The 20,433-nt window shown below is 42.9% G+C and overlaps 2 protein-coding genes across 3 annotated transcripts in view; one reads left to right on the top strand and one right to left on the bottom strand.

The window, feature by feature from the left end:
- Positions 1–5,713, top strand: part of KIAA0319 (KIAA0319 ortholog) — a 64,314-nt gene extending 58,601 nt beyond the window's left edge. For both annotated transcript variants that reach the window (XM_074899755.1, XM_074899756.1), the window contains one exon: positions 181–5,713. In XM_074899755.1, coding sequence (XP_074755856.1) covers positions 181–359 — 179 coding nt within the window. In that variant the 3' untranslated portion in view covers positions 360–5,713. The remainder of the gene's footprint in view (positions 1–180) is intronic.
- A 1,574-nt stretch (positions 5,714–7,287) lies between these two features.
- On the bottom strand, positions 7,288–20,372 carry ALDH5A1 (aldehyde dehydrogenase 5 family member A1). Its single transcript, XM_074899754.1, has 10 exons — positions 19,769–20,372; positions 19,500–19,583; positions 18,387–18,557; positions 17,983–18,099; positions 17,406–17,549; positions 16,394–16,537; positions 12,382–12,540; positions 10,936–11,105; positions 10,190–10,248; positions 7,288–10,034 (listed from the first exon to the last, which is right to left on the bottom strand). Exons 1-10 carry the CDS (start codon positions 20,063–20,065, stop codon positions 9,829–9,831), a joined length of 1,551 nt encoding a protein of 516 aa, XP_074755855.1. The 5' UTR covers positions 20,066–20,372; the 3' UTR covers positions 7,288–9,828.
- Between the last annotated feature and the right edge of the window lie 61 nt (positions 20,373–20,433).

Here is a 20,433-nt window from a genome sequence, read left to right as displayed (position 1 = left end):
ACAATAGATGATACCTGCTAGACCAGTTTTAATATTGGTGGTGGCAGTGGTACGCACTGTTATGCTGGATTGCAGAGAATGTCTTCACTTATCTTTCATATCCCAGCAGAGGAGAGGATGGTTAGTTGTCACTAAACTGAAACCTTTCTAATAAGTTTGTCCTGCTTTTTTTATTGTCAGGTATAAAACACAGAAGTACGGAACACAACTCCAGTCTGATGGTCTCTGAGTCAGAGTTTGACAGTGATCAGGACACTATCTTCAGCAGAGAAAAGATTGAAAGAGAGAATCCTAAAACCCTCATGAATGGATCCATGAGAAATGGAGTTTCCTTCAACTACAGCTCCAAAGACAGATAACCGAATGAAGGTGAAAGCACCGAACATGCTGGTCTAACATGTCTGAAACATGTTGGCCCACCTCTGTTTTTTCCAAAACGAAAGCATCCTAAAATATCAGCGAATTTCAGATGAAAGGGTAAATTTCTAGTACAGTTAGGGGAAGGAAGGGGGAAGGATTAGATGGTCAACTAACTGCTCTTGTCACCATTATAGGAACAAAGAAAAGCACATTTTATTTCTCGCATGTTCCATGCTGAATGTTTGTCTGAACTTCAGAAGGCCTTTTTACCTGTATCATTGCTACAAAACTAGCCAGGGCTGTTATGCTACTAACAATCGTAACTGAGATGCATATGGATTTGTGTCCTGTGTTGCTGTTTTTCTTGGAGAAGCAGTGTGATTATGACGCTGATGTAAACCAGTGAAAGCCAACATAGATAAAATCCCTTACAGCTGTAAAGAGCAATATGTGACCACAGGCTTCATTTTCAGTTTAGGTTGGGAACACAGAGAGAGAGCATTTTTAGTGCATCGTATTTATCTCTGACTGTGCTTTGTGACTTCCTTTTCTAGGGTAGTGCTCATCATCAGATGGAAGTGTCTTTGTTGTCAAAGGAAGTTTACAATTAGCAGTTGCACTTAATCAGCTGTAGTATGATACATCTGTGTCCTGTAGGATGCAATGTTCCCTGTATTTACATCGAAAGTAGCCTGCAGGGATGTCCCACCTTAGGTTGCTTCTGTAGCGAAGCTCTCTGGAGTCTGCCATGTCCAGCCAGGAAACAGTAGCAGAAAGGCAGGAAGGACTCAGTGCGATGCCCCTTCAGAAGCATTTTGAGCATCCCAAACAACCTTTTGCTTAGAGAGCGCTTTTAAGGAGCTCTGGAGCTTTTAAGACTGAACCCTCAGCTGAGATGAGTTTTCACCTGTCAACCCCAGTGCTCAGTTAAAGAATGTGCCAGGCACTTGTAGTGAAATGCTTGTGGCAAAATACCTTACGTGGAGCAGGAGGTTCAACACCTACTTTCATTGTCATGGGGATTGGTACTCAGGAAGGTTTTAGCTTAAACATTATATTGTTTTACTTTTTTCCTCTATGGCTATTCAGTGACTAGAGGTGTTGGCCCAATGAGATCCCTGTAGGTGTTTGGGAAGGGTACATGTGTTGGGAGTTCTGATGTTCTTGTTCAAAATCTGAATAATTTCTTTACAGTGTGCTTGTTAGGCTTTAAAGCTGTGGCCCCAGTACTGGTTTTGAAATCCCAAACTGAAGACCTGGCTCTTATACATAGGCCTTGATTGTGGGGGCATCTGTGTTAGTAGTAGTGTCTGGCCATGACATCATCCTTTCCTGGGGTCCTTTACTGACATGCTGGGAGTCTTGGGCTGAGCTGGAGGAAAGATGTATTTGGCTGGAGAAAACATTCCTCTGGGAGCATTTTGTACAGTTGGCTTTTTTAAAAAAAATAATAATCTGTTGATGAGGAATCCATTAACAGAGAAGGGCGGAGCAGTATAGAGATCAAGGGCAGCAGATGACAAGGGTCACGGAGGGGACATAGCCCACCTCATAACAGAGTCTCAAAATAGACAAGGCAGGTATTCAAAATTAGATTTATTCTAATCAAAATTGTTTAGCACTGGTAAGTGTTAGTAAAATATAGGTACAGATGTCTGTCAAACGGAACTAATACTGCATAGCTGACAAGCTTAAGTTTTAGGGATGATGACCCAAAATGTGCAATCAATCACCTAATAAAGTGAGGGCTCTCAACCTCAAGGAGTTACCTTAGGCAGCATCCTGATCCAAGGGGAGAGTCCCTGGCTGTAGACCTGCTGTTCTGAGGAGGACTGGCTCAATTAGCCTTTGGTGGGGGGTGGAGGCATGGGGGAGCCTCCATTTGTACCCTGGTCAGATCTGATCTGTGGTCATATGTGGTCAGTGATCTAGATCTCTCAACTGAGGCATTTCATTGGCTTGAAGGCCTTGTCTGTTGACTGAAGGGCCTTGCTTTTCCTATCCCTCCACAGAGGTGTGGTGACCCGCAAATAGCTTCTAGTTTTAACTCTTTCAGTAGCAGAGAAGTTTTGGTCTTTATTGAGACAGGTGCACCTGCCACAGCCTTCATCATGAGGAAAAATTTGGTGGAGAATTTTGGGGCTTTCCTCCATCTTTTTGTAGGAGTCCAACACAACAGAGTAATTGGGTTGAACACTATGACTTCTGTGCTTCTCTGGTTAATGGAATTGGGCAAAAGTCAGAAGTACTGTCTAGGTTGGAAGAAATCAGTAGTCAGAAGTTGCAGCAGCATGGCATGGCATGCTCCTAACTGGTTTCATACCTTTGATTCTCAAATGCAGCCAGCAACACTCCTTAAGGCTTCTAATGCTGCACTGAGGAGAGCTGAGCGTGGTTGCAGGAGTCATTGTGGGAGAGGCTGTGAAGAGCTAAAAGGGGCTAATGCATTTTCCATGTTTTTCCGATACCCACCAGCAAGATGCAGTATATATGGTATGACTTGCTTTCTTTTAGAAGCCAAGTTTTACCTCTATGTGTATGGGGGTTTTAGGCTATATATTGAAATTACTTCATCTCACCTGGCCCCTTCTTGAGTGTGTGTGAGTATATATATTTTTTTAAAATAACTAGGTCAATAAAAGCAAGGTCAGGTTTTGATGTCTTTCAATTTCTGCTCCAGATACAATGTTCACTTTAAACCATTTGTGAAAAAAGTTAAGACCCACTCAAAATACTATTTTTTTTCCCCTTTTAAAATCAAAATGTTGGGCTTAATCCATTCTGCACAAATTTCCCAAATGTTCTAGCAAGAATTATGCTCTTGGAAAAATGCATTTAAAAAAAAAAAGTGGTTACATAAGCAACTATTGGCTGTGCTGCCATTAATGCTTCTGTTAAATATGGTATCCGATGTGCCTTTATCTATAAATTAATCTTTTAGGACATAGTGCAGTCAGCAGCATCCTTCAGTTTTGTGAAGTCAGTCACTTGTGTATTTTGGGTTTGTTTTACATTTTTAAAGCTGGTGCTGAAGCCTAGAAGGTTGTTATTTCAAAGAATTAAAATTTAGGCATCTTTTTTTAAAAAAAAAAAACAAACTAAAGACTAATTATCTAGTAAAACTACTACAGGAATCATAAACATGCTTTCATTAATGCTGCAGAATGCCCAGGGCTATTCCCCCTCCTATACACACATGCTGTGGGATCAGATCTTTGGATCAATGGTAAGTGCATGTGCCAGGAGAACGTATGCATGATTTAGCTAAGTATTCCTCACCCTAGCAAGTAAGAAACATTAGCCTAACTACTTACTGCATAGGGCCCTAGCAAGTAGAAGCTGCTTACTAAATTCTGTTCTCTAGATGATATTTTCCTTGCTAACAGTATTTTAGTTATGTTTTGAAAGTTGAATATAGTTTAAATTTTTCAACTGCCTCTAATTCTACTACTTGATTCTTCCACCTCCTTGGAAGGAGAAGTCATTCCTCTTACATAAGATCAGGCTTGCTCTTAATATGAAACTTGGACAGAAGTTGAAAATAATGGTTTCTGGCTCTGTGAATGTGTCATATCACTTGTTTGTGTCACTAGGCCAAGCATGATTCTGTCAAGAATTTAGGAGAGACTGTGGCAAGCCTTGTATCTTGATTCAGTATAATTATGTTTTTTTTGTAGAGCAGTTCCTCTCTTGCAGGATGTCAGGTCATACCTGAAAAGAAAGGGTCAGAAAACTAGCAGTTAAGGTGCAAAGAAAATGGTAGAATCCTGATCATAGCCTTCTGGTTTGTGTTACAATGGATTTGAAGCAGGTCCTCAGTCCTCATGTTTACTTCCACACACCATTTTCCTTCATATACAGAAAGAGTGCTGTCAGCTTCTTTGTGAAATAGGGATGGGGATATTCTCAACAGTCTCATCTGCACTGGAAAGCAGAAGAGACCAGATATACCTTGTCATAAACGGCTCAGTCCACTGAAAATAAAGAAAAAATTCAGTTTGATAAGATACAGACTCTCTTTGAAGGGAGACAGTGTGCTGATACTTAACAGTTCCCGATAGCCTTGGTGTAAGCACTGGATCTTCATTTGCATCTTGGTTTTACATTTATATGTGCTGATGCATGCACAAGCAGAGATTGTCCAGCTATGTAAAAGGACTGCTTTTGTTTGCATTTTAACTAAGGAGTATATTTTGGAAAAAAACTTCCTTACCATTATGCCTGAGGCATTAAACAGGTTCAGTACTCCATACCAGTGTATATGCAGGATGAAACTGCCACGCTGTGAACAGGTCATTAGCTTGTGTTTTTAATTTTCTTGACCAAAATGCTACTGCAGTATGAAACAAAATTTACCTTGGTAAATCTCCTGAGATGTGAATCCAAATTCTCTGTCCTGTGGTTCAACCTTTCACATTAACAAACTAGATTGCTGAGAAATTCAAGTAAAATGTGAATGTTCTAATTGCAGAGGATTGTTTATTTGGGGAAGGAAAAAAAGGTTATTCTTGTTTCCTGTGTAAGAGTACATTTTCAACTGTGTCCTTTTGGGTAAACAGAGTCTTAGTAGTCTCCATCTGATGCATTAGATAGAGGTACTGTTCAGGCATCTGTTTTGTGCTGTCAGCTGTGTTTGCTTGTACAATGCTAATTTCCTTTATTGGTCTTTTGTATGCAAACAGTGTGTGAACTTGAGTACATGCCTGTGTTCTCTATGCTGCATTTAAATTTTCCTTAGGCAGGTCTGATGTTCTTGAAATAATTGAGTTTGTAGGCAAATTTCCTATTCTTAAGTCTCAAGTGAAACTAAATTTTGCCCTGCAATGTACTGTTAATGGGCTGTAGTCACCTGGAGCTTTGGGATGGTGGTAACAAAATGTCAGCTACTTTAGTCTTCTGAGCCATTTATGTGAGGTTTGAGAGTGGTAAACATTCCTCTAGAAGAAGGGAAATGGGATAGAGGTGAATTAGAGTTTCTTAACATCACTATTGCTTATCATTGCTCCCTAACTAGAATACTAATCCCATACTTAAGCAGCAAAGGAGAACCCATTTCACATACCTTTTAGGTCCTGAACACCCCAAGGCAAGGGAGGGAACCTTAAAGCTTAGAAATAAAATTTTAATAAGAAGGGAAAAAAGGCAAATCATTTTTTCTTCTGCACAGGCTACAAATCAAGTGCAGATGAGCCATACATCAGTAGTTTGTCTCTGTATGGAAGCACTTCTCCCTGTGGGTGGATGGGTGAACTATAACAGAATTTGTATTAGGAATCTCTTTCTAGAAAAATGTTATTTATTGCAAATGAGAATGTATTGTAACTGGAACCATTTCTGAGCTGAAATGACTACATTTGTGTAACTACTAATAAAGTTTTGTCTTTACTTCTAGGAACTTGTCAGGTACTCTTTTAGACATGGTATTCTGTATTGGTTGGACTCAACACGCAGGTCAGGCTGATAGAGAGATGTTGTATACCATAATTTATGTCTGTACTCAAACATAGGTGGTATTTGATCCCTCCCCTTCCTACTGACAAAAACAAAACAGTGTCTTTTTTACAGAAAGGTAACGTAATTCAGTACATTAGAGGGCAGAAAAAAACACACTAGTGCAGTTCACATTGAGTTTTCATCTGGTGCTTGTCCTCACTTGGTTTAACTGGCTGTGTGTAAATATTCACCAGCTGTCATGCCGAGTGTGGTAATTTCAAAAGCTTTGTGGCTTATTCTATAGCAAATCCCATACTTGAGTTTTGTTAAGTACAATGCCTGCTTTGCAGTAATCAGAGATACTAGTGTGCTATGTAACCCAAAATACTGCTGTTAGCTAGGGGCACATTATGGTGCCTGTTTCTGAACTGGAAAAGAAAAATCCAGGCATCAGTGTTGTGATCTTTGTGCTAAATCATGACAATAAAAGGTACTACGAGATCCAGGTGTCTTTCTGTAAGGAGAAACATGAACTGTGAAAGCAGCATAAATGTATTTAGATATATGTTGCCACAGGCTACGCAGTACCTCTTGCATTCATAGTGGACTCTACAAGGGAATAGTGGCTGTGGAATGAACTGGTGAGATAATGTCCTTTATTGAAGAATAGAATCTGCTGGTTGGTTATTGCACTGTATATTTTTGTAACAGCAGTAGCCTCCCTCCTACCCCTGCTGCAAGCCCCTAGGCTTGGGGAACAAAGTAATCAGTTGTGATTCCTGAACAACTGAAGCCAGTTGTGCTAAGTAGCTTCAGTGTTCACTGATGAAGCAAATGAACTCCTCATGTCTCAAAAGGTCCTAGGCAGAGAGTTTTGACATTGAAAACACTTTAAACAAGTGCTAAAACTTAAGAGCTTCTGAACACCTTACTTAAGCTAAAAACGTTAGTATCTTAGGAGTTTATGACTGAGAGGATAGGCAGCAGGGATCAAACAACACTGTTTAAAGGGTAACATAAGAAAATAAGATTAATATTGGCCTTAACTAAGTCAGGTTGCAAATTAGAAGACAGTTTCTGAGTCTTCAAAACTGTAGCAATTAAATTGAAAGCATTTCCAAAAATCTATTTTAAATCTTAATAAATGAAGTAAAGAATTATGAAGTAATTGTATCCTGAAAGCAGAGAAAGGCACTCTAAAGCCTGTGTCTTGTGGCAAAATGTTTGCTTTGGCATTAAAGATTTGCATACAAAATGACTGATGGCATATTAGTATGTCAAAGTAGCTTCAGCTATTTGATTTAGATTCAAGGGCCTGAAATTGGGGTAACCAGAATCTTACACCTCATGACCATGTAGATGCAAAGCCATGTCTTTTTTTCCCAGTGCTAAAGCTGGCAGAACAAAATTCCATGCAAATCTGAGAGACTGAAGTTAATGTGGCTGCTGTCAGTTTGTCAATTCAGTGTTGAATAACCACAAAATACAGTGCTTTCACAAGTTATTTATTAATTGAAAACATTTTTCCTTCACAGTTTTAATATCCAGAAATTGCTAAACTATCACAACTAATCAACATAACTGAGGTGTGAGAGTTCAAGTATATCTTTTGTTGAAGAATCACAGCTTTTTCTATGAAACAACTTTTAAGATTATTCTGTGCTTAACTGATGTTGACGTTACTGACACAAGGATACTATGCTGGAATCTAACCACAATCCAATCTAGAAAAAGGTATTTTTAAAGCTTATATACCTTATTTTTAATTAGGGGTTGTGCTTGTTATCAGTCATAGTGAAAGGTATTGTTTGGCAAAAAAAAGTAAACATTTACTCATTAATTTTAACAGTGTTATTCTCAGAAGAATACCAAGATTTTAAATGCACAAATGGAGCAGATCAGTGAGTTTGCAATGAATAAAGCAGCAGGTTAAACGATTTATCTTTCAACTGCATTGTTCCAAGACATACACCCATATTCAAGACTGCACTGTCATACAGCAGTAAATGAGGTAACTTTAATTTGGACCTTATACTGCAGTTCACAAGCAGACAAATTTTAAGTCTGTGCAAGTTCAGTGGCAGATATTCAACCCGTGTACAATACCTGCCAGTGTGCCTACATCACTGCATTGTGGTAACCAGTCACCAGGTTATAATTACCTTCTACCTAGTTACTCTTTCAAACAGCTGCTTCTTCCACACAGCTGTATTCCCCAAATTCTGGCAGCCTGTGCACTCAATAGTGTGTCAGTAAGTTAGCTATAAGAAAGTTTCTTGCAACTAGTGTAGAAATAGGCCACCCGATTTTTGTTCTTGATAACAAGCATATATGCTGCAACTGACAGCTGTAGTAAGTCCTCACTATCTTAAATGTGCATTTTTGGCACATCAGAAAATGTTGGAAAGGCAGTAAGTGTCCTTTAACTGCCCTTCCATTGGCATGATGCACACCTACTCTAATGACAGATAATGTGCTGCAGATCTGCCTCATCTCAAGCGTTACACAAATATAATCATAAAAAATATTTAGAAATAAGTAGCAATCGATGCTACCTTATGTGCGTTTAAAAAAACCCCAATGAAACTCAGTTCTGGCTTGCTTCCCTGCCCCCTCACCCAACCCTAGTCTTGTGTTACCTGGTACCTCTTTGCCTGATTGGATAAAACAGCCTGTTTCATAGGGTACATTCATTAGTGTATAGGAAGAAGAGTTTGGTTGCTGCCTTCTATTTCTAATAATTAATGGGTAAAGCCCCACCAATTAAAGTTAACACAGGAAACAAAATTTATTCCCCTTAGCCTCTAGTGTTGATTTATTTACCAGATTAGCATTGCACATTTTTTAAAGTGCTGCTTTTGACTGCCATTAAAATAACATTTGAACAGCATTGTTTGTTTCATATTAAGGAAGCTTGACATCATCTTTTGAGGATGACAGAATAGTGAGTTGACATATGGAGTCTCACCTCTAATCATGTCTATTTAAATCTTTATTAGGTCACAGGTTAGCCAAGTTCAAAGGTTCTTAAACCTTCCTCCCTAATGGACATTCACCTGTGTTAACCACAAGGCACAAAGCCCATAGGAATGGAACCATCTATCTGCTCCTGTTCTCTGGAGATGGTGAGTAACATTCCTTTAGACACTGAGCAACATTTACATTACTGACTGTACTTCTACCCAAGGAAAGTCACATTCTTTTCACAGAAGGAAGTTTATCTGTATCATTATGTTGCCACTTGTGCTTCCTTGAAACAGCCCTTGTAGCATCTCATTACAATTCCACAAGTTAATTCCTTCAAGTAAGCATTCCATCTTCCTCCTACTACTCACTAAGCCAGCAACTCCTTGTCCTGGACTGTCCCGTTCCCAGGACTGCTGGGGCTCACAAGCATCATACAAGGGCCATATTTGATCCCAGGTGTGTTAGGCACAAATTACAGCTCTTTGCTTGGAAGCTCAAGAGCTGAATAGCTGGCAGCTCTGCAGCGAGCAGTAACAAGCACGGATGCCTAGCTGTAGCTAAAAGCAATGCCTCGGATTTCATAAGCCACATCAGCTTCTCCCACACTTAGAGACATGCCTACTTCTCAAAGGATGTCACATAACCGCATTAGAAAATGCAAATATTTACACAAAATTCTAACAGGATCCTCCCACATCCACAGTGAAACATTAGAGGCAGTGCAGAAGAGTGATGTAGTTTCCCCTTGCCATGGGTTATGATCTATTTTCTTATGCACAAGTCCTCAGTTACACAGGATTAATCCAAGAAAAATAAATGGGCGTTCTTCCCTACTCCTTTCTAAAATTATGGACACTGTGATCACATTGCTGAAAAACTGGATGTATAAATAAAGAACATGTAAAAACATATGGCACCACAGAATACTGTTAAGTATCTACACGTACAGAACAGGGTTGCTTAGTTTTAAAGAAGGTAGAAGTTGCATTCATATATACGTCTGGTTCAAGAAGCTTATTAAAATTACAGCACTATTTTCCAAGCTGTTGGAGTTATTTTTGAAGATTTTTATAAGCCTCCAAAGCAGACATATTTTATTTCTAAGTATTCATCAATGCCATATTTTGAACCTTCTCGCCCTAAGCCAGACTCTTTCACCCCACCAAAAGGACCTTCCACTGAGGAGATTATGCCTTCATTAACACCAACCATTCCAACTTCCAGCTGTTCTGCAACTCTCCAGATCTGGGCTGGGTCTTGGGAGTAAAAATATCCTGCCATGCAGACACAGAGATACAGAAATGAAAATTAAAATCAAGAAGAACAATTGTGGAAGACTGTGAAAAAGAGACTTACTGACATTAAAAATTGTCACCTGTAACACGTAAAACCATAAAACCACAGAAATACATTTATCTGACAGGCATACCTGCTAAACCCACATTAGCTGCATTTGCTATAGCAATAGCTTCTGCTTCAGTTTCAAATCTGTCAATATAAAGAGAAAAAATACAAATGAGGCCTGCAGTTCATCTAGTGTCTTCCTGACTTGCTGACAAGCAGCAGTCTTACCAGAAGTAAAAAAGTCTATTTCCAAAACATCTGATTTAGTTTTACTTTGAAACAATGGAGGAGTTTCTATCACTTCATTTAAACTGCAGTTAAGTAGTTAAAATTGACTTTATCCTCCGTAGACACTGGCAGCTAAAACATTTACTTCAGATGAGGTAGCCCATTCATTTCCCCAACTATACAAACACTCTCAACTATAAGAGATAACTGTATGTTCTTTCATCACATCTGATTCCTCTGGATGGAGGCAGGGAAAGTTTTAAGGAAAAAAGAGATCTAAGTCATCTTCCATCAGAAAAACTTAGGACTAGTGAATCACATGACAGACTGTGAAGTCCTGCCTCCTACTTCACGCCACAAATCACAAAGTTGATTAACTTTTTGAAATTTCTTTCAAAGTTGCAGCCATGTTAAAATCGGGTCGAGAGAGAAACAAACCGCATATCCAAAGTTTTCACATGGGTACCCCAGCCTTACTACAAGACTTGTGTGATAGTACAAATACATCTTTTGGCAAGCTGTCACTCAAATCTTATTTATTCAAAATAATCATTCATTGTTTTTTCAAGTGCTATTTTTGGTCTGGAAAATGAATAATCGTACTTGATAACTGGTGCTAAAGGGCCAAATGTCTCCTCTTGGGTGCAAAGCATTTCTGTTGTAACATTACTAAGTAATGTTGGCTCAAAGAAATTCTTCCCCAAGCTGTGTCGTTTCCCTCCAGTCACAATAGATGCTCCTTGAGAAACTGCATCGTTAATGTGTCTCTCTACCTGAAGTATGCAAAACAAAAATCTCAAAGTCAGCGTTAAGGAATGAACACTAGTATATTTTCCACTGAAGAAATAATACTCTCCAGTATTAAATAGAAGATTCTGAAGAGAGGTTTAAACTTTGCAGAAGACTATTTGCAGTGCTATTTAATTTTTTTCCTGGAATTTTTATTTCTCAGTCTGATGTAATTTCAGATGGACAAACAATGAGTATGGCCCTAGTTTCATGGATATTAAAGATTCAGCTTTTCTGCTGAAATGAAAAAGTTACATCTAACATGAGAAAAAGTCTTCTCAGGACTAAGAATTACACCTGATGGCAGTGTTCAAGCACTATGAAAACAGAAGTACATGACTGCCATTTAAAGAGAAACAGACAACTTTCAAGATGATACTGACAAGAACATTTTTCATTCCCTACATCTACAATTCATCCAAAGACAATAAAGTAATGAGGAAACTGAAGTAGCAGTCTCCTCCTGCACCTGTCCTTTGAAATGACAGAAAGGGAGTTAAGTGACTATATGCAGTACTTATTGTACATATAGATGTATATGATACACTATACTTCTGTGATGCACAAAGGGAAGGCATGAAGGAAAGAAATCAAAGAATATTTTCATATTCTATTATTTTATAAACAGAAAGAATATGGCAGCATTCAAGTATAATGGGATTCAACACAAGCCTGCATCTAACTGAGCCACAATATTAGAAAGTGTGAACCACGTAATTTAGTATTATAGAAAATGTGAATTATTGCAATTAAAAAAAAAAATTTCCCTGGAGTCATGAGTCCAAACCAGAAGGCCTAAACCATGCATGTAAGGTTTCAAGTGATTACAACAGCCAGAGCTCTGGTATTTTTAACCTCAATGGGTTATTCTGCTTAGCTTTTGCCAGACAGGGGCACTGTTCTTCAAAGTAAGCTGTCATTCACAGTGCTTCAGAATTGCAGGATCACCACAACTCTCACAGTGTATACAATTTCAGTAAATGTTCACACAACTACTAGGAAGGAATCAGGAGGAATCAGTTTCTCCTAAAGGCAGAATCTCTTTTTCCCTTAATGGAAATAGCGGGATGATACATTAACAGGCCACATCTGTTCATCCGTATGTATGTGTGGACTTGGAGAACAGAACTGACTTCCAGCCACACTGCAAATACACTCTAACAAAACAAACATGAAAAGAAGTGAAATAAAAATCTAAAGTTACTTTATGGATCATAAAAAGGAAATTAAGATCGTAAAAATCAAATCTTTTGTTTATACCTTTTCCACTGCTTTTTCATTAATTAGTGGCCCTTGGGTAGTTTTTGCATCAAATCCATTTCCGACATGTAGCTCGTTCTCTATAGCTTTAGCAAACTTTTCCACAAATTTGTCATGGATTCCTTTTTGCACCAGGAAACAGTTTGTGCAAACACAGGTCTGAAAACAAACATGAAAAGAAAAAACAGTAATTTATACTGTATTTAATCCATTCATTAATTCATTCTGGTCTTCATGCCACACTGTTGGGTTACTACAGTGACCTGTCCTCTGCCTCTTCTCCACCATCCTAAGCTGTTACCTAGCTTTGCATTTCTTTCATCACCCCTGTCACTTTAGAAATACAATTTCAACAAGGTGTCAATATGTGCGTGAAATATGCCACACTGCTAAATAATTGCTTACACTAGGAAAAGGGTTTTGTGAGTTCTGTGAACTCTGATACATGGATTAACTGAGGTCCAGAGTCTGCAAGAAAACCTAATGAGACTGAAGAATGCTGGACTGAGCAGCAGAACCTCAAATCACACCTGGTGGTGTGGGCTCTCTTTTCTAACTCCTTCACTGAGTTTTTGCTTTTTTCCTGGAATTTGTTTTTAAGTGCTTTCATGCTCTCAAATGTAACAGCTGCTTTATCTTTGTATGCAGCAGCTGAGGTGCCTATTATGTTAGATCTTGTCCAACCTGAGTCTCATCACTCAGCAGTCACAGAATCGTCTAGGTTGGAAAAGACCTTGAAGATCATCCAGTCCAACCACTGACCTAGCACTGGCAGCTCCCAACTACACCACATCCCTCACAGCGCTATGTCAGCTCTCTTAAACACCTCCAGGAAGGGGGACTCCACCACCTCCCTGGGAAGCCCATTCCAAGGCCTAACAACCTGTTCTGTAAATAAATGCTTCCTAATATCCAGTCTAAACCTTCCCTGGCGCAACTTGAGGCCATTCCCTCTTGACCTATCGCTTGTTACTTGGTTCAAGAGGCTCATCCCCAGCTCTCTGCAGCCTCCTTTCAGGTAGCTGTAGAGGGCGATGAGGTCTCCCCTCAGCCTCCTCTTCTCCAGACTAAACACCCCCGGTTCCCTCAGCCGCTCCCCGTATGACCTGTGCTCCAGACCCTGCACCAGCTCCGTTGCCCTTCTCTGGACACGCTCAAGTCATTCAATGTCCTTTTTTCTCCCCCCTAGTGAGGGGCCCAAAACTGAACACAGGAATAGAGGTGCAGCCTCACCAGTGCCGAGTACAGGGGTAAGATCCCTTCCCTGTCCCTGCTGGCCACGCTATTGCTGACACAAGCCAGGATGTCATTGGCCTTCTTGGCCACCTGGGCACACTGCTGGCTCCTGTTCAGCCGGCTGTCAATCAGCACCCCCAGGTCCCTCTCTGACTGGCAGCTCTCCAGCCACTCCTTCCCAAGCCTGTAGCTGCTGGGGGTTGTTGTGGCCCAAGGGCAGCCCCCGGCATTTGGCCTTATGGAAACTCCTCCAGTTGGCCTCAGCCCATGGCTCCAGCCTGTCCAGGTCTCTCTGCAGAGCCTCCCTACCCTCGAGCAGATCAACACTCCTACCCAACTTGGTGTCACCTGCAAACTGACTGAGGGTGCACTCGATCCCCTCGTCTAGATCATCAGTAAAGATGTTAAACAGGAGTGGCCCCAAAACCCAGCCCTGGGGGACACCATTCGTGACCGGCCGCCAACTGGATTTAACTCCGTTCACCACAACTCTCTGGGCCCGGCCATCCAGCCAGTTTTTTACCCAGCAAAGCGTGTGCCCATCCAAGCCGCGAGCAGTCAGCTTTGCCAGGAGAATGCTGTGGGAAACAGTGCCAAAGGCCTTGCTAAAGTCAAGGTAAACAACATCCACAGCCTTTCCCTCATCCAATAAGCAGGTCACCCTGTTGTAGAAGGAGATCAGGTTTGTCAGGCAGGACTTGCCTTTCATAAACCCATGCTGACTGGGCCTGATCCCCTGGTTGTCCAATTATACGATTTTTAATGGCACTCGAGATGCCCTGCTCCATGACCTTCCCTGGCACCGAGGTCAGATTGACAGGTCTATAGTTTCCTGGATCATCCTTTCTGCCTTTCTTGTAGATGGGTGTCACATTTGCCACCCTCCAGTCCAATGGGAGCTCCCCAGTTAGCCATGACTTCAGGTAAATCATGGACAACGGCTTGGCGAGCACATCTGCCAAGTCTTTGAGCACCCTTGTGTGTAACCCATCTGGTCCCACAGACTTGTGTGCATCCAAGTGGTGCAGCAGGTCTCTGACCACCTCCTCTTCAACTGTGCTGACCTCAGTCTGCTTCCCCTCCCCATCTCCCAGCTCCTGAGGCTGGGTGTCCAGGGAACAGCCAGTTCCACTGCTAAAGACTGAGGAAAAGTAGGCCTTGAGCACCTCAGCCTTTTCCTCATCCTTAGTTACCACGTTTCCCTCTGCATCCAATAAAGGAGGAAGATTTTCCTTAATCATCCTTTTGCTGTTAACAATTTTATATAAACATTTTTTGTTATCCTTAACAGCTGTGGCCAAGTTGAGCTCTAGCTGTTCTTTGGCTCTCCTAAAGTTCTCCCTGCATAACTTCACTACATCTTTATAGTCTTCATGAGAGACCTGCCCCCTCTTCCAAAGGCAATAGATTCTCCTTTTGTTCTTGAGATCCGGCCAAATGTCCCTGTTTATCCAGGCCGGTCTCTTCCCTGCCTGCTTGGTTTTTGGCACACGGGAACAGCCCACTCCTGTGCCTTTAAGACTTCGCTTTTGGAAGTATGTCCAGCCTTCCTGGACTCCCATTTCCTTCAAGGCAGCCTCCCAAGGGATTTTGTTAATCACTATTTTGGACAGGTCAAAGTTAGCCCTCTGGAAGTCTAAGGTGGCAGTTTTACTAACCCCTCTCTTTGTTTCTCCAAGGATCAAAAACTCAGTCATCTCACAATCACTGCACCCTGGATGGCCTCCAGCCTTTACCTCCCCCACAAGCTTTTCCCTGTTCACAAGCAGCAGCTCCAGGAGGCACCTTCCCTGGTCAGCTCGCTCGTTATCCTCCACACATTCCAGGAACCTCCTCGATTGTTCCCTCTCTGCTGTGTTGTGATCCCAGCAGATACCCAGGGGGTTAAAGTCCCCCAAAGTCCTTGTCCACATTCCATTCTATTTTGTTTTCTTTCCTTCTTTCTTCCCAAGACTACTCTTAGGTTTCCTTCTTCTGTTATGCAAGCAACATATTCCCAAACAAATGACCTCCCAGTCCCACCAAAAACGTGCTGCTTCTCCAAAGTTGGAGTTTGTCAACTTCATGTTTAAGTGTAGAGATAATACTTATAAGGCTGAAACAGTCTCCACACAGCCCTGCTCAGCTGATTGTTCTGGAAAGTGATGCTCTTAAAAAAATGTTGACTCTAAGTAAGATACATTTGAAGCAACGTACAACTGAATCCTGTCTATCACATTTTTTAAGCTACGCATGGAAAAATCTAGCCATCAGTGTCCTAACAGATTTCAATCCCCTTAACTCCTGCTGGGTGCTTTCAGAACACAAAGACCTGAATCAAACTCATAATCTTACAGACAGAAACATTTATCATGAGACTTGAAGCCATGATTTTAAGAAATGGCTAGGCACATGTTATAAAATACAATCCTGAGAACTGAGGCAGGAGGGTGTCTTTTCACAGCTCTATTTCTCCAATTAATTTAATGCTAATAACACACATGACAAAACGCATCACTTCTCATGCTCTTGCAAAGAGTCCTAGTGAACATCCTCCTTCCCAGTGTCATTACTGCCTGCCATATATGTTCTGAAAGTACATGGGATTTTACTGTGTTGTTACTCAGACTTGCTGATAACTGGCTTGAGTGCCCAGAGCCATGTGCGACTCCAGTATCTTTCCCTTCAAAATGAAGTGTTCTGTGCTTTCATTTTACATGAAAGAGCTTATTTACAGCTTGAACTATATGTACAACTCTTCACTTTCCAGGAAGAAGAACAGAAAGGTTACTCTTACCTGCCCTGAGTTTCTATACTTAGAAGCAAGGGCTCCTGCAACAGCATGGTCCACATTGGCACTGTCAAACACTATAAAAGGAGCATGTCCTCCAAGCTCCATGGAAACTCGCTTCACAGTGCCAGCTGCATGTTTCAGCAGTATCTGCAGGCAAGAGAGGAGACACAGAAATCTGTACCTTTACCAGATGTGAACTGTGGAACCACAGATGGAAGGCAATGAAAAACTAACTCTGGCAGGGAATTAATCTGCATTTTTTATATAATGCTAGACCAACTGTTTTCTCCTATGACAAAAACAAGGACTAACTTCCTTCATTAAAATCTTTATAGAGATTAAATTCTGGACAAGAAATAATGAAGAGAAGAATTTTCATCAACTTCAGGTCAGGCTTTTACACATTAATACAGTTACTCTTGTTTGCTTTTCTTTTTTGGTAATAAAAATCTTGACTACTCTTAGAAAGCTTTTCCAAGATCTGACAGAATTTCAGATTAAGATTTGCCTGGATACCATACTTTTTCTTCGTTCTGCACACACTCGTCTCATAGAATTCTATCATCTTCTAGCCACACTCTGCAGTTTTATTGACTTCATTAGAGATGATGACGACGTGACTAAGGCTGACAGGAGAAATTCAAAGGCCTCGCTTCTCTAATACTTTCTCTCAACTGTAGAAACCATTCCTGAATAGTACCTCTAATATTCAATTTCAGTGTTCTTATTAGTATATTGTCACCCTATAATATGAAACAAGATCGTCTTGTACAGAACTGTTCACATTATAATTTCATAAAGTGCAGTTATCTGGAAGTTGCACACAGGCATCCTTCTGTGCAGTACCAATACGAAAGTTAACAGGCAGTATCTCAAGAAGCACACAATTAACTGGACAATCTGTGTACAGTAGCCAGAAAACATTGCAGCTCTGTATAAAAGCACACACTTTCCCCCTACCTTTCCAGTATAACCACAGAAATAATCTTCAAGGATGTTCTGTGCACTTATGTACCTTTCCTGTTGCTGTAGAGCCAGTAAAAGATATTTTGGCTACCAATGGATCAGTGCACAGAACTTCCCCTACAGCTGCTGTCTGTTGTCTGGAACAAGGAACAACATTATACACTCCTGCTGGAATTCCAGCCTGGTTTGCAAGCTGCAACAAAAGAAACACAGAATTTGCATTATCAGTGCCTTTTGTATGAGGAATAGTCACTTAAATGTTTGTTTATTGTTTTGAAGACATTCCCTGAGTCAGTGGCAGCTGCAAGTGCACAGCACAACTGGTAACAAATGCCACGGTGTCAAGAGAGCGGCTTTGCTCCAATTTAAACTGGCTGTCATTCAAAGTAACCAAAGGAAAAATAAAGATGCTTTGTGTAGTTAAATGGCCCCATCCTCTCTGAAAATCTACACCATATTAGAGGCAACTTTCAAGGGTTCTTACTGAACTAAAACCTCTGAATCAAGTCAGCCAGTTTGTCCTTTCTTCACATATGAAGCTTGCCAGAGTTATCCTCAAAGCCCATCTGACTTCCCATTTACAGCTTCAGTCCGCTGCTAAGGTAAAGCTTAGCATAAAAGCTCACCTCCCCAAGAGCTAATGCAGATAAAGGTGTGTCTTCTGCAGGTTTCACGACCACCGTACAGCCAGCTGCCAGAGCTGCACCAACCTTCCGGGTAATCATAGCGCTGGGGAAATTCCACTGGGATGAGAGAAAAGAGTGCCATCAAAACAGGCAAAATTTTGCCTCCTGTTTTTGCAGACACAGCACTGTTTCTGTAATTATGTGATAACCTAAACAGACCTGTGCAATGTGCTTTGTCATAAGTGAACATTACAAAGAAGCCCTACCGATCCCAGGAAGAAGCAAGTACAAGACAGAAATTAACCTTTACAGGGGTATTTGCCAGGGCTGGAGGAGCCATAAGGCCACAGCCCCATGCTCTGAGCTGAAAACCTTCATGATTTGAAAAATTCAGCTATGCTTACAGGGGTTATAATGGCTGCCACTCCCACAGGCTGCTTCAGCACCAGGATTCTTCTGTCTTTTGCAGATGCTGGAACGACATCACCATAAACCCGGCGAGCTTCCTCCGCAAACCACTCCAGAAACGAGGCAGAATACAGGATTTCACCCTGTGCTTCTTTCAGAGGCTTCCCCTTTGATTAAATCAGATTGAAGATACACTGTAAGCAACACATTGAAACAATAAAACCAAGTTCAAGTCATTAAGGAATTTCTGTTCTTTTCAGAGTACTTTAAAACTGTGTACACTGCAGCCTCCAAAAAGGATTATGACTGCAGCAACAAATAGCTGCGTGGCTTCAATATACCATCATTGCATAGTCAACGTTTTCTGTGTTGTGCCTAGAGTCATACCTGCCCGAGAAGAAAAAGTCGGAATAGCAAACGTAGCATGTGTTTATTTACAAACTCTGCAATTAGCTGCTATTACCATCATGAACACCATGGCAAAACAGTTACGTTTATGCAGGGACAAAACAAATTTGGGGAGTACTAATTTGGACTACTTCCAGGTCTGATCCCCTACACTGAATGACCATTAGGAGCTGGGACACCACAGAGGAGCTGCTGAAATATCTTCCAGCATGGTTTTATCCAGTGAGCTCCCAGACTGCTCTGCGATGCAAGCCAACCCACACTGAGTGAATCCAACTTGGAGACTTGCTTTAGTAGTTCTGAGTTTTTTCCCCAGTCAATGAAACTGATCAAACACAAACATTTCTGCCATGAAGACCAGGGTTTAGGTGGATGTATGCTTTTGCACACCATGAATGAGTGGGTCTGATCTCCACTGAAGTGTTAGGTACTTCTGTCACCCAAATAACGTGCTGTTTGTATGTCAGTGAGAGAAATGGTTGAAACGTTATCCACTGACCTAACAGAGCGAGGTGAATGCACAGTGTGTCCACTAGCTCAACTTTCTTAAGTAATAAAAAAAAAATACGGTGGCTCACTGGTGAAATGTATACAGGGTGTTTTGAGGGCTGTCCCGGTTATCCCATTTCCATGTTAGCACTCGTGTTACGGGCTGCACCCACGTCCTTGAGGCCGGGCCGAGGCCCTGCCACCGTACTCACGTTCTCGGCCGTTATGATCCTCGCCAGCTCGTCCTTGTTCTCCAGCATCAGCTCGTACCACCTGCGGAGGCGCACGCTCCTCTCCTGGGAAGAGAGAAGGCAGCCGTGGCCGCCGCCCGGGGCGAGCTTCTCCGAGCGGGCAGAGAAGCCCCAGGAGACCCCCGGGGCAGACCCGGCGGGCGGCCCTGCCCGCCCCAAGAGCCGCGCCGCGCCCGGGGCCCCCTCGCCGCCGCCCGGGCGGGCGGGCGCCATCTTCCGCGGCCGCTCACCTTGGCGGGGAGGCGGCTCCAGGCGGCGCCGGCCTCGTGCGCGGCCCTCACGGCCGCCCGCGCCTCGGCCGCCCCGCAGTCGGCCACCCGGCCCAGCTCCTCGCCGCTGGCCGGGTCCTGCACGGGGAAGGCGGCGGGCGTCTCCACCCAGCGGCCGCCCACCAGGCCGCCCCGGCGCACCAGGGCAGCGGGCAGCGCCCAGCTGCCGCCTCGCGCCGCCGCCGGGCCCGGGGGTGCCGGGGGGGGAAAGAGGAGGCGGCGGGCGGCGGCTGCCCGCCGCCGTAGGAGGCTCGCCATGGCCGCGCACCGCCGATCAGCGGCGGGGCCCGGGCCGAGCCCACCCGGCCGCGCCGCCCCGGGGGAGGAGCTGCGGAGAGGCCGGGCCGGAAGGGGCCTCCCGCTGGCGGGCGGGCTGAGGTGCTCGGTCTGCCCTTACAGCCGTGGGGGCCGGCCAGCGGGCCGCTTCTGGTTCCCGGATCCCTGTTGACGCAGCCCCCACCGGGACCCCCCCGGAGGGAGAGAGCGGGGGCTTGTGCCCGGTGGCTTGGCTTCAGGAGCAGCGGCCCGTGGGAGGCCGTGCTCGCACTGGGCCAGCGGCCCTCGCTACCGGATCCCGCGGCGGCAGCGGTCGGTCCCCGGGCCCTTCGCAGCCCCTGCGCGCTGCC

The sequence above is a fragment of the Athene noctua genome, chromosome 2, assembly GCF_965140245.1.
Source record: "Athene noctua chromosome 2, bAthNoc1.hap1.1, whole genome shotgun sequence".
Classification (NCBI taxonomy): domain Eukaryota; kingdom Metazoa; phylum Chordata; class Aves; order Strigiformes; family Strigidae; genus Athene; species Athene noctua.
Note: the sequence above shows the minus strand (reverse complement) of the source record. Positions and strands in the feature narration are given on the sequence as shown.

Coding starts and splice junctions, on each gene's coding strand:
- ALDH5A1 (XM_074899754.1), bottom strand. CDS start 20,065: ATGGCGAGCCTCCTACGGCGGCGGGCAGCCGCCGCCCGCCGCCTCCTC. Junction 18,558..19,499: donor GGATCATAACGGCCGAGAAC/GTGAGTACGGTG, acceptor ATTTAATCAAAG/GGGAAGCCTCTGAAAGAAGC. Junction 11,106..12,381: donor ATGAAAAAGCAGTGGAAAAG/GTATAAACAAAA, acceptor TGCATACTTCAG/GTAGAGAGACACATTAACGA.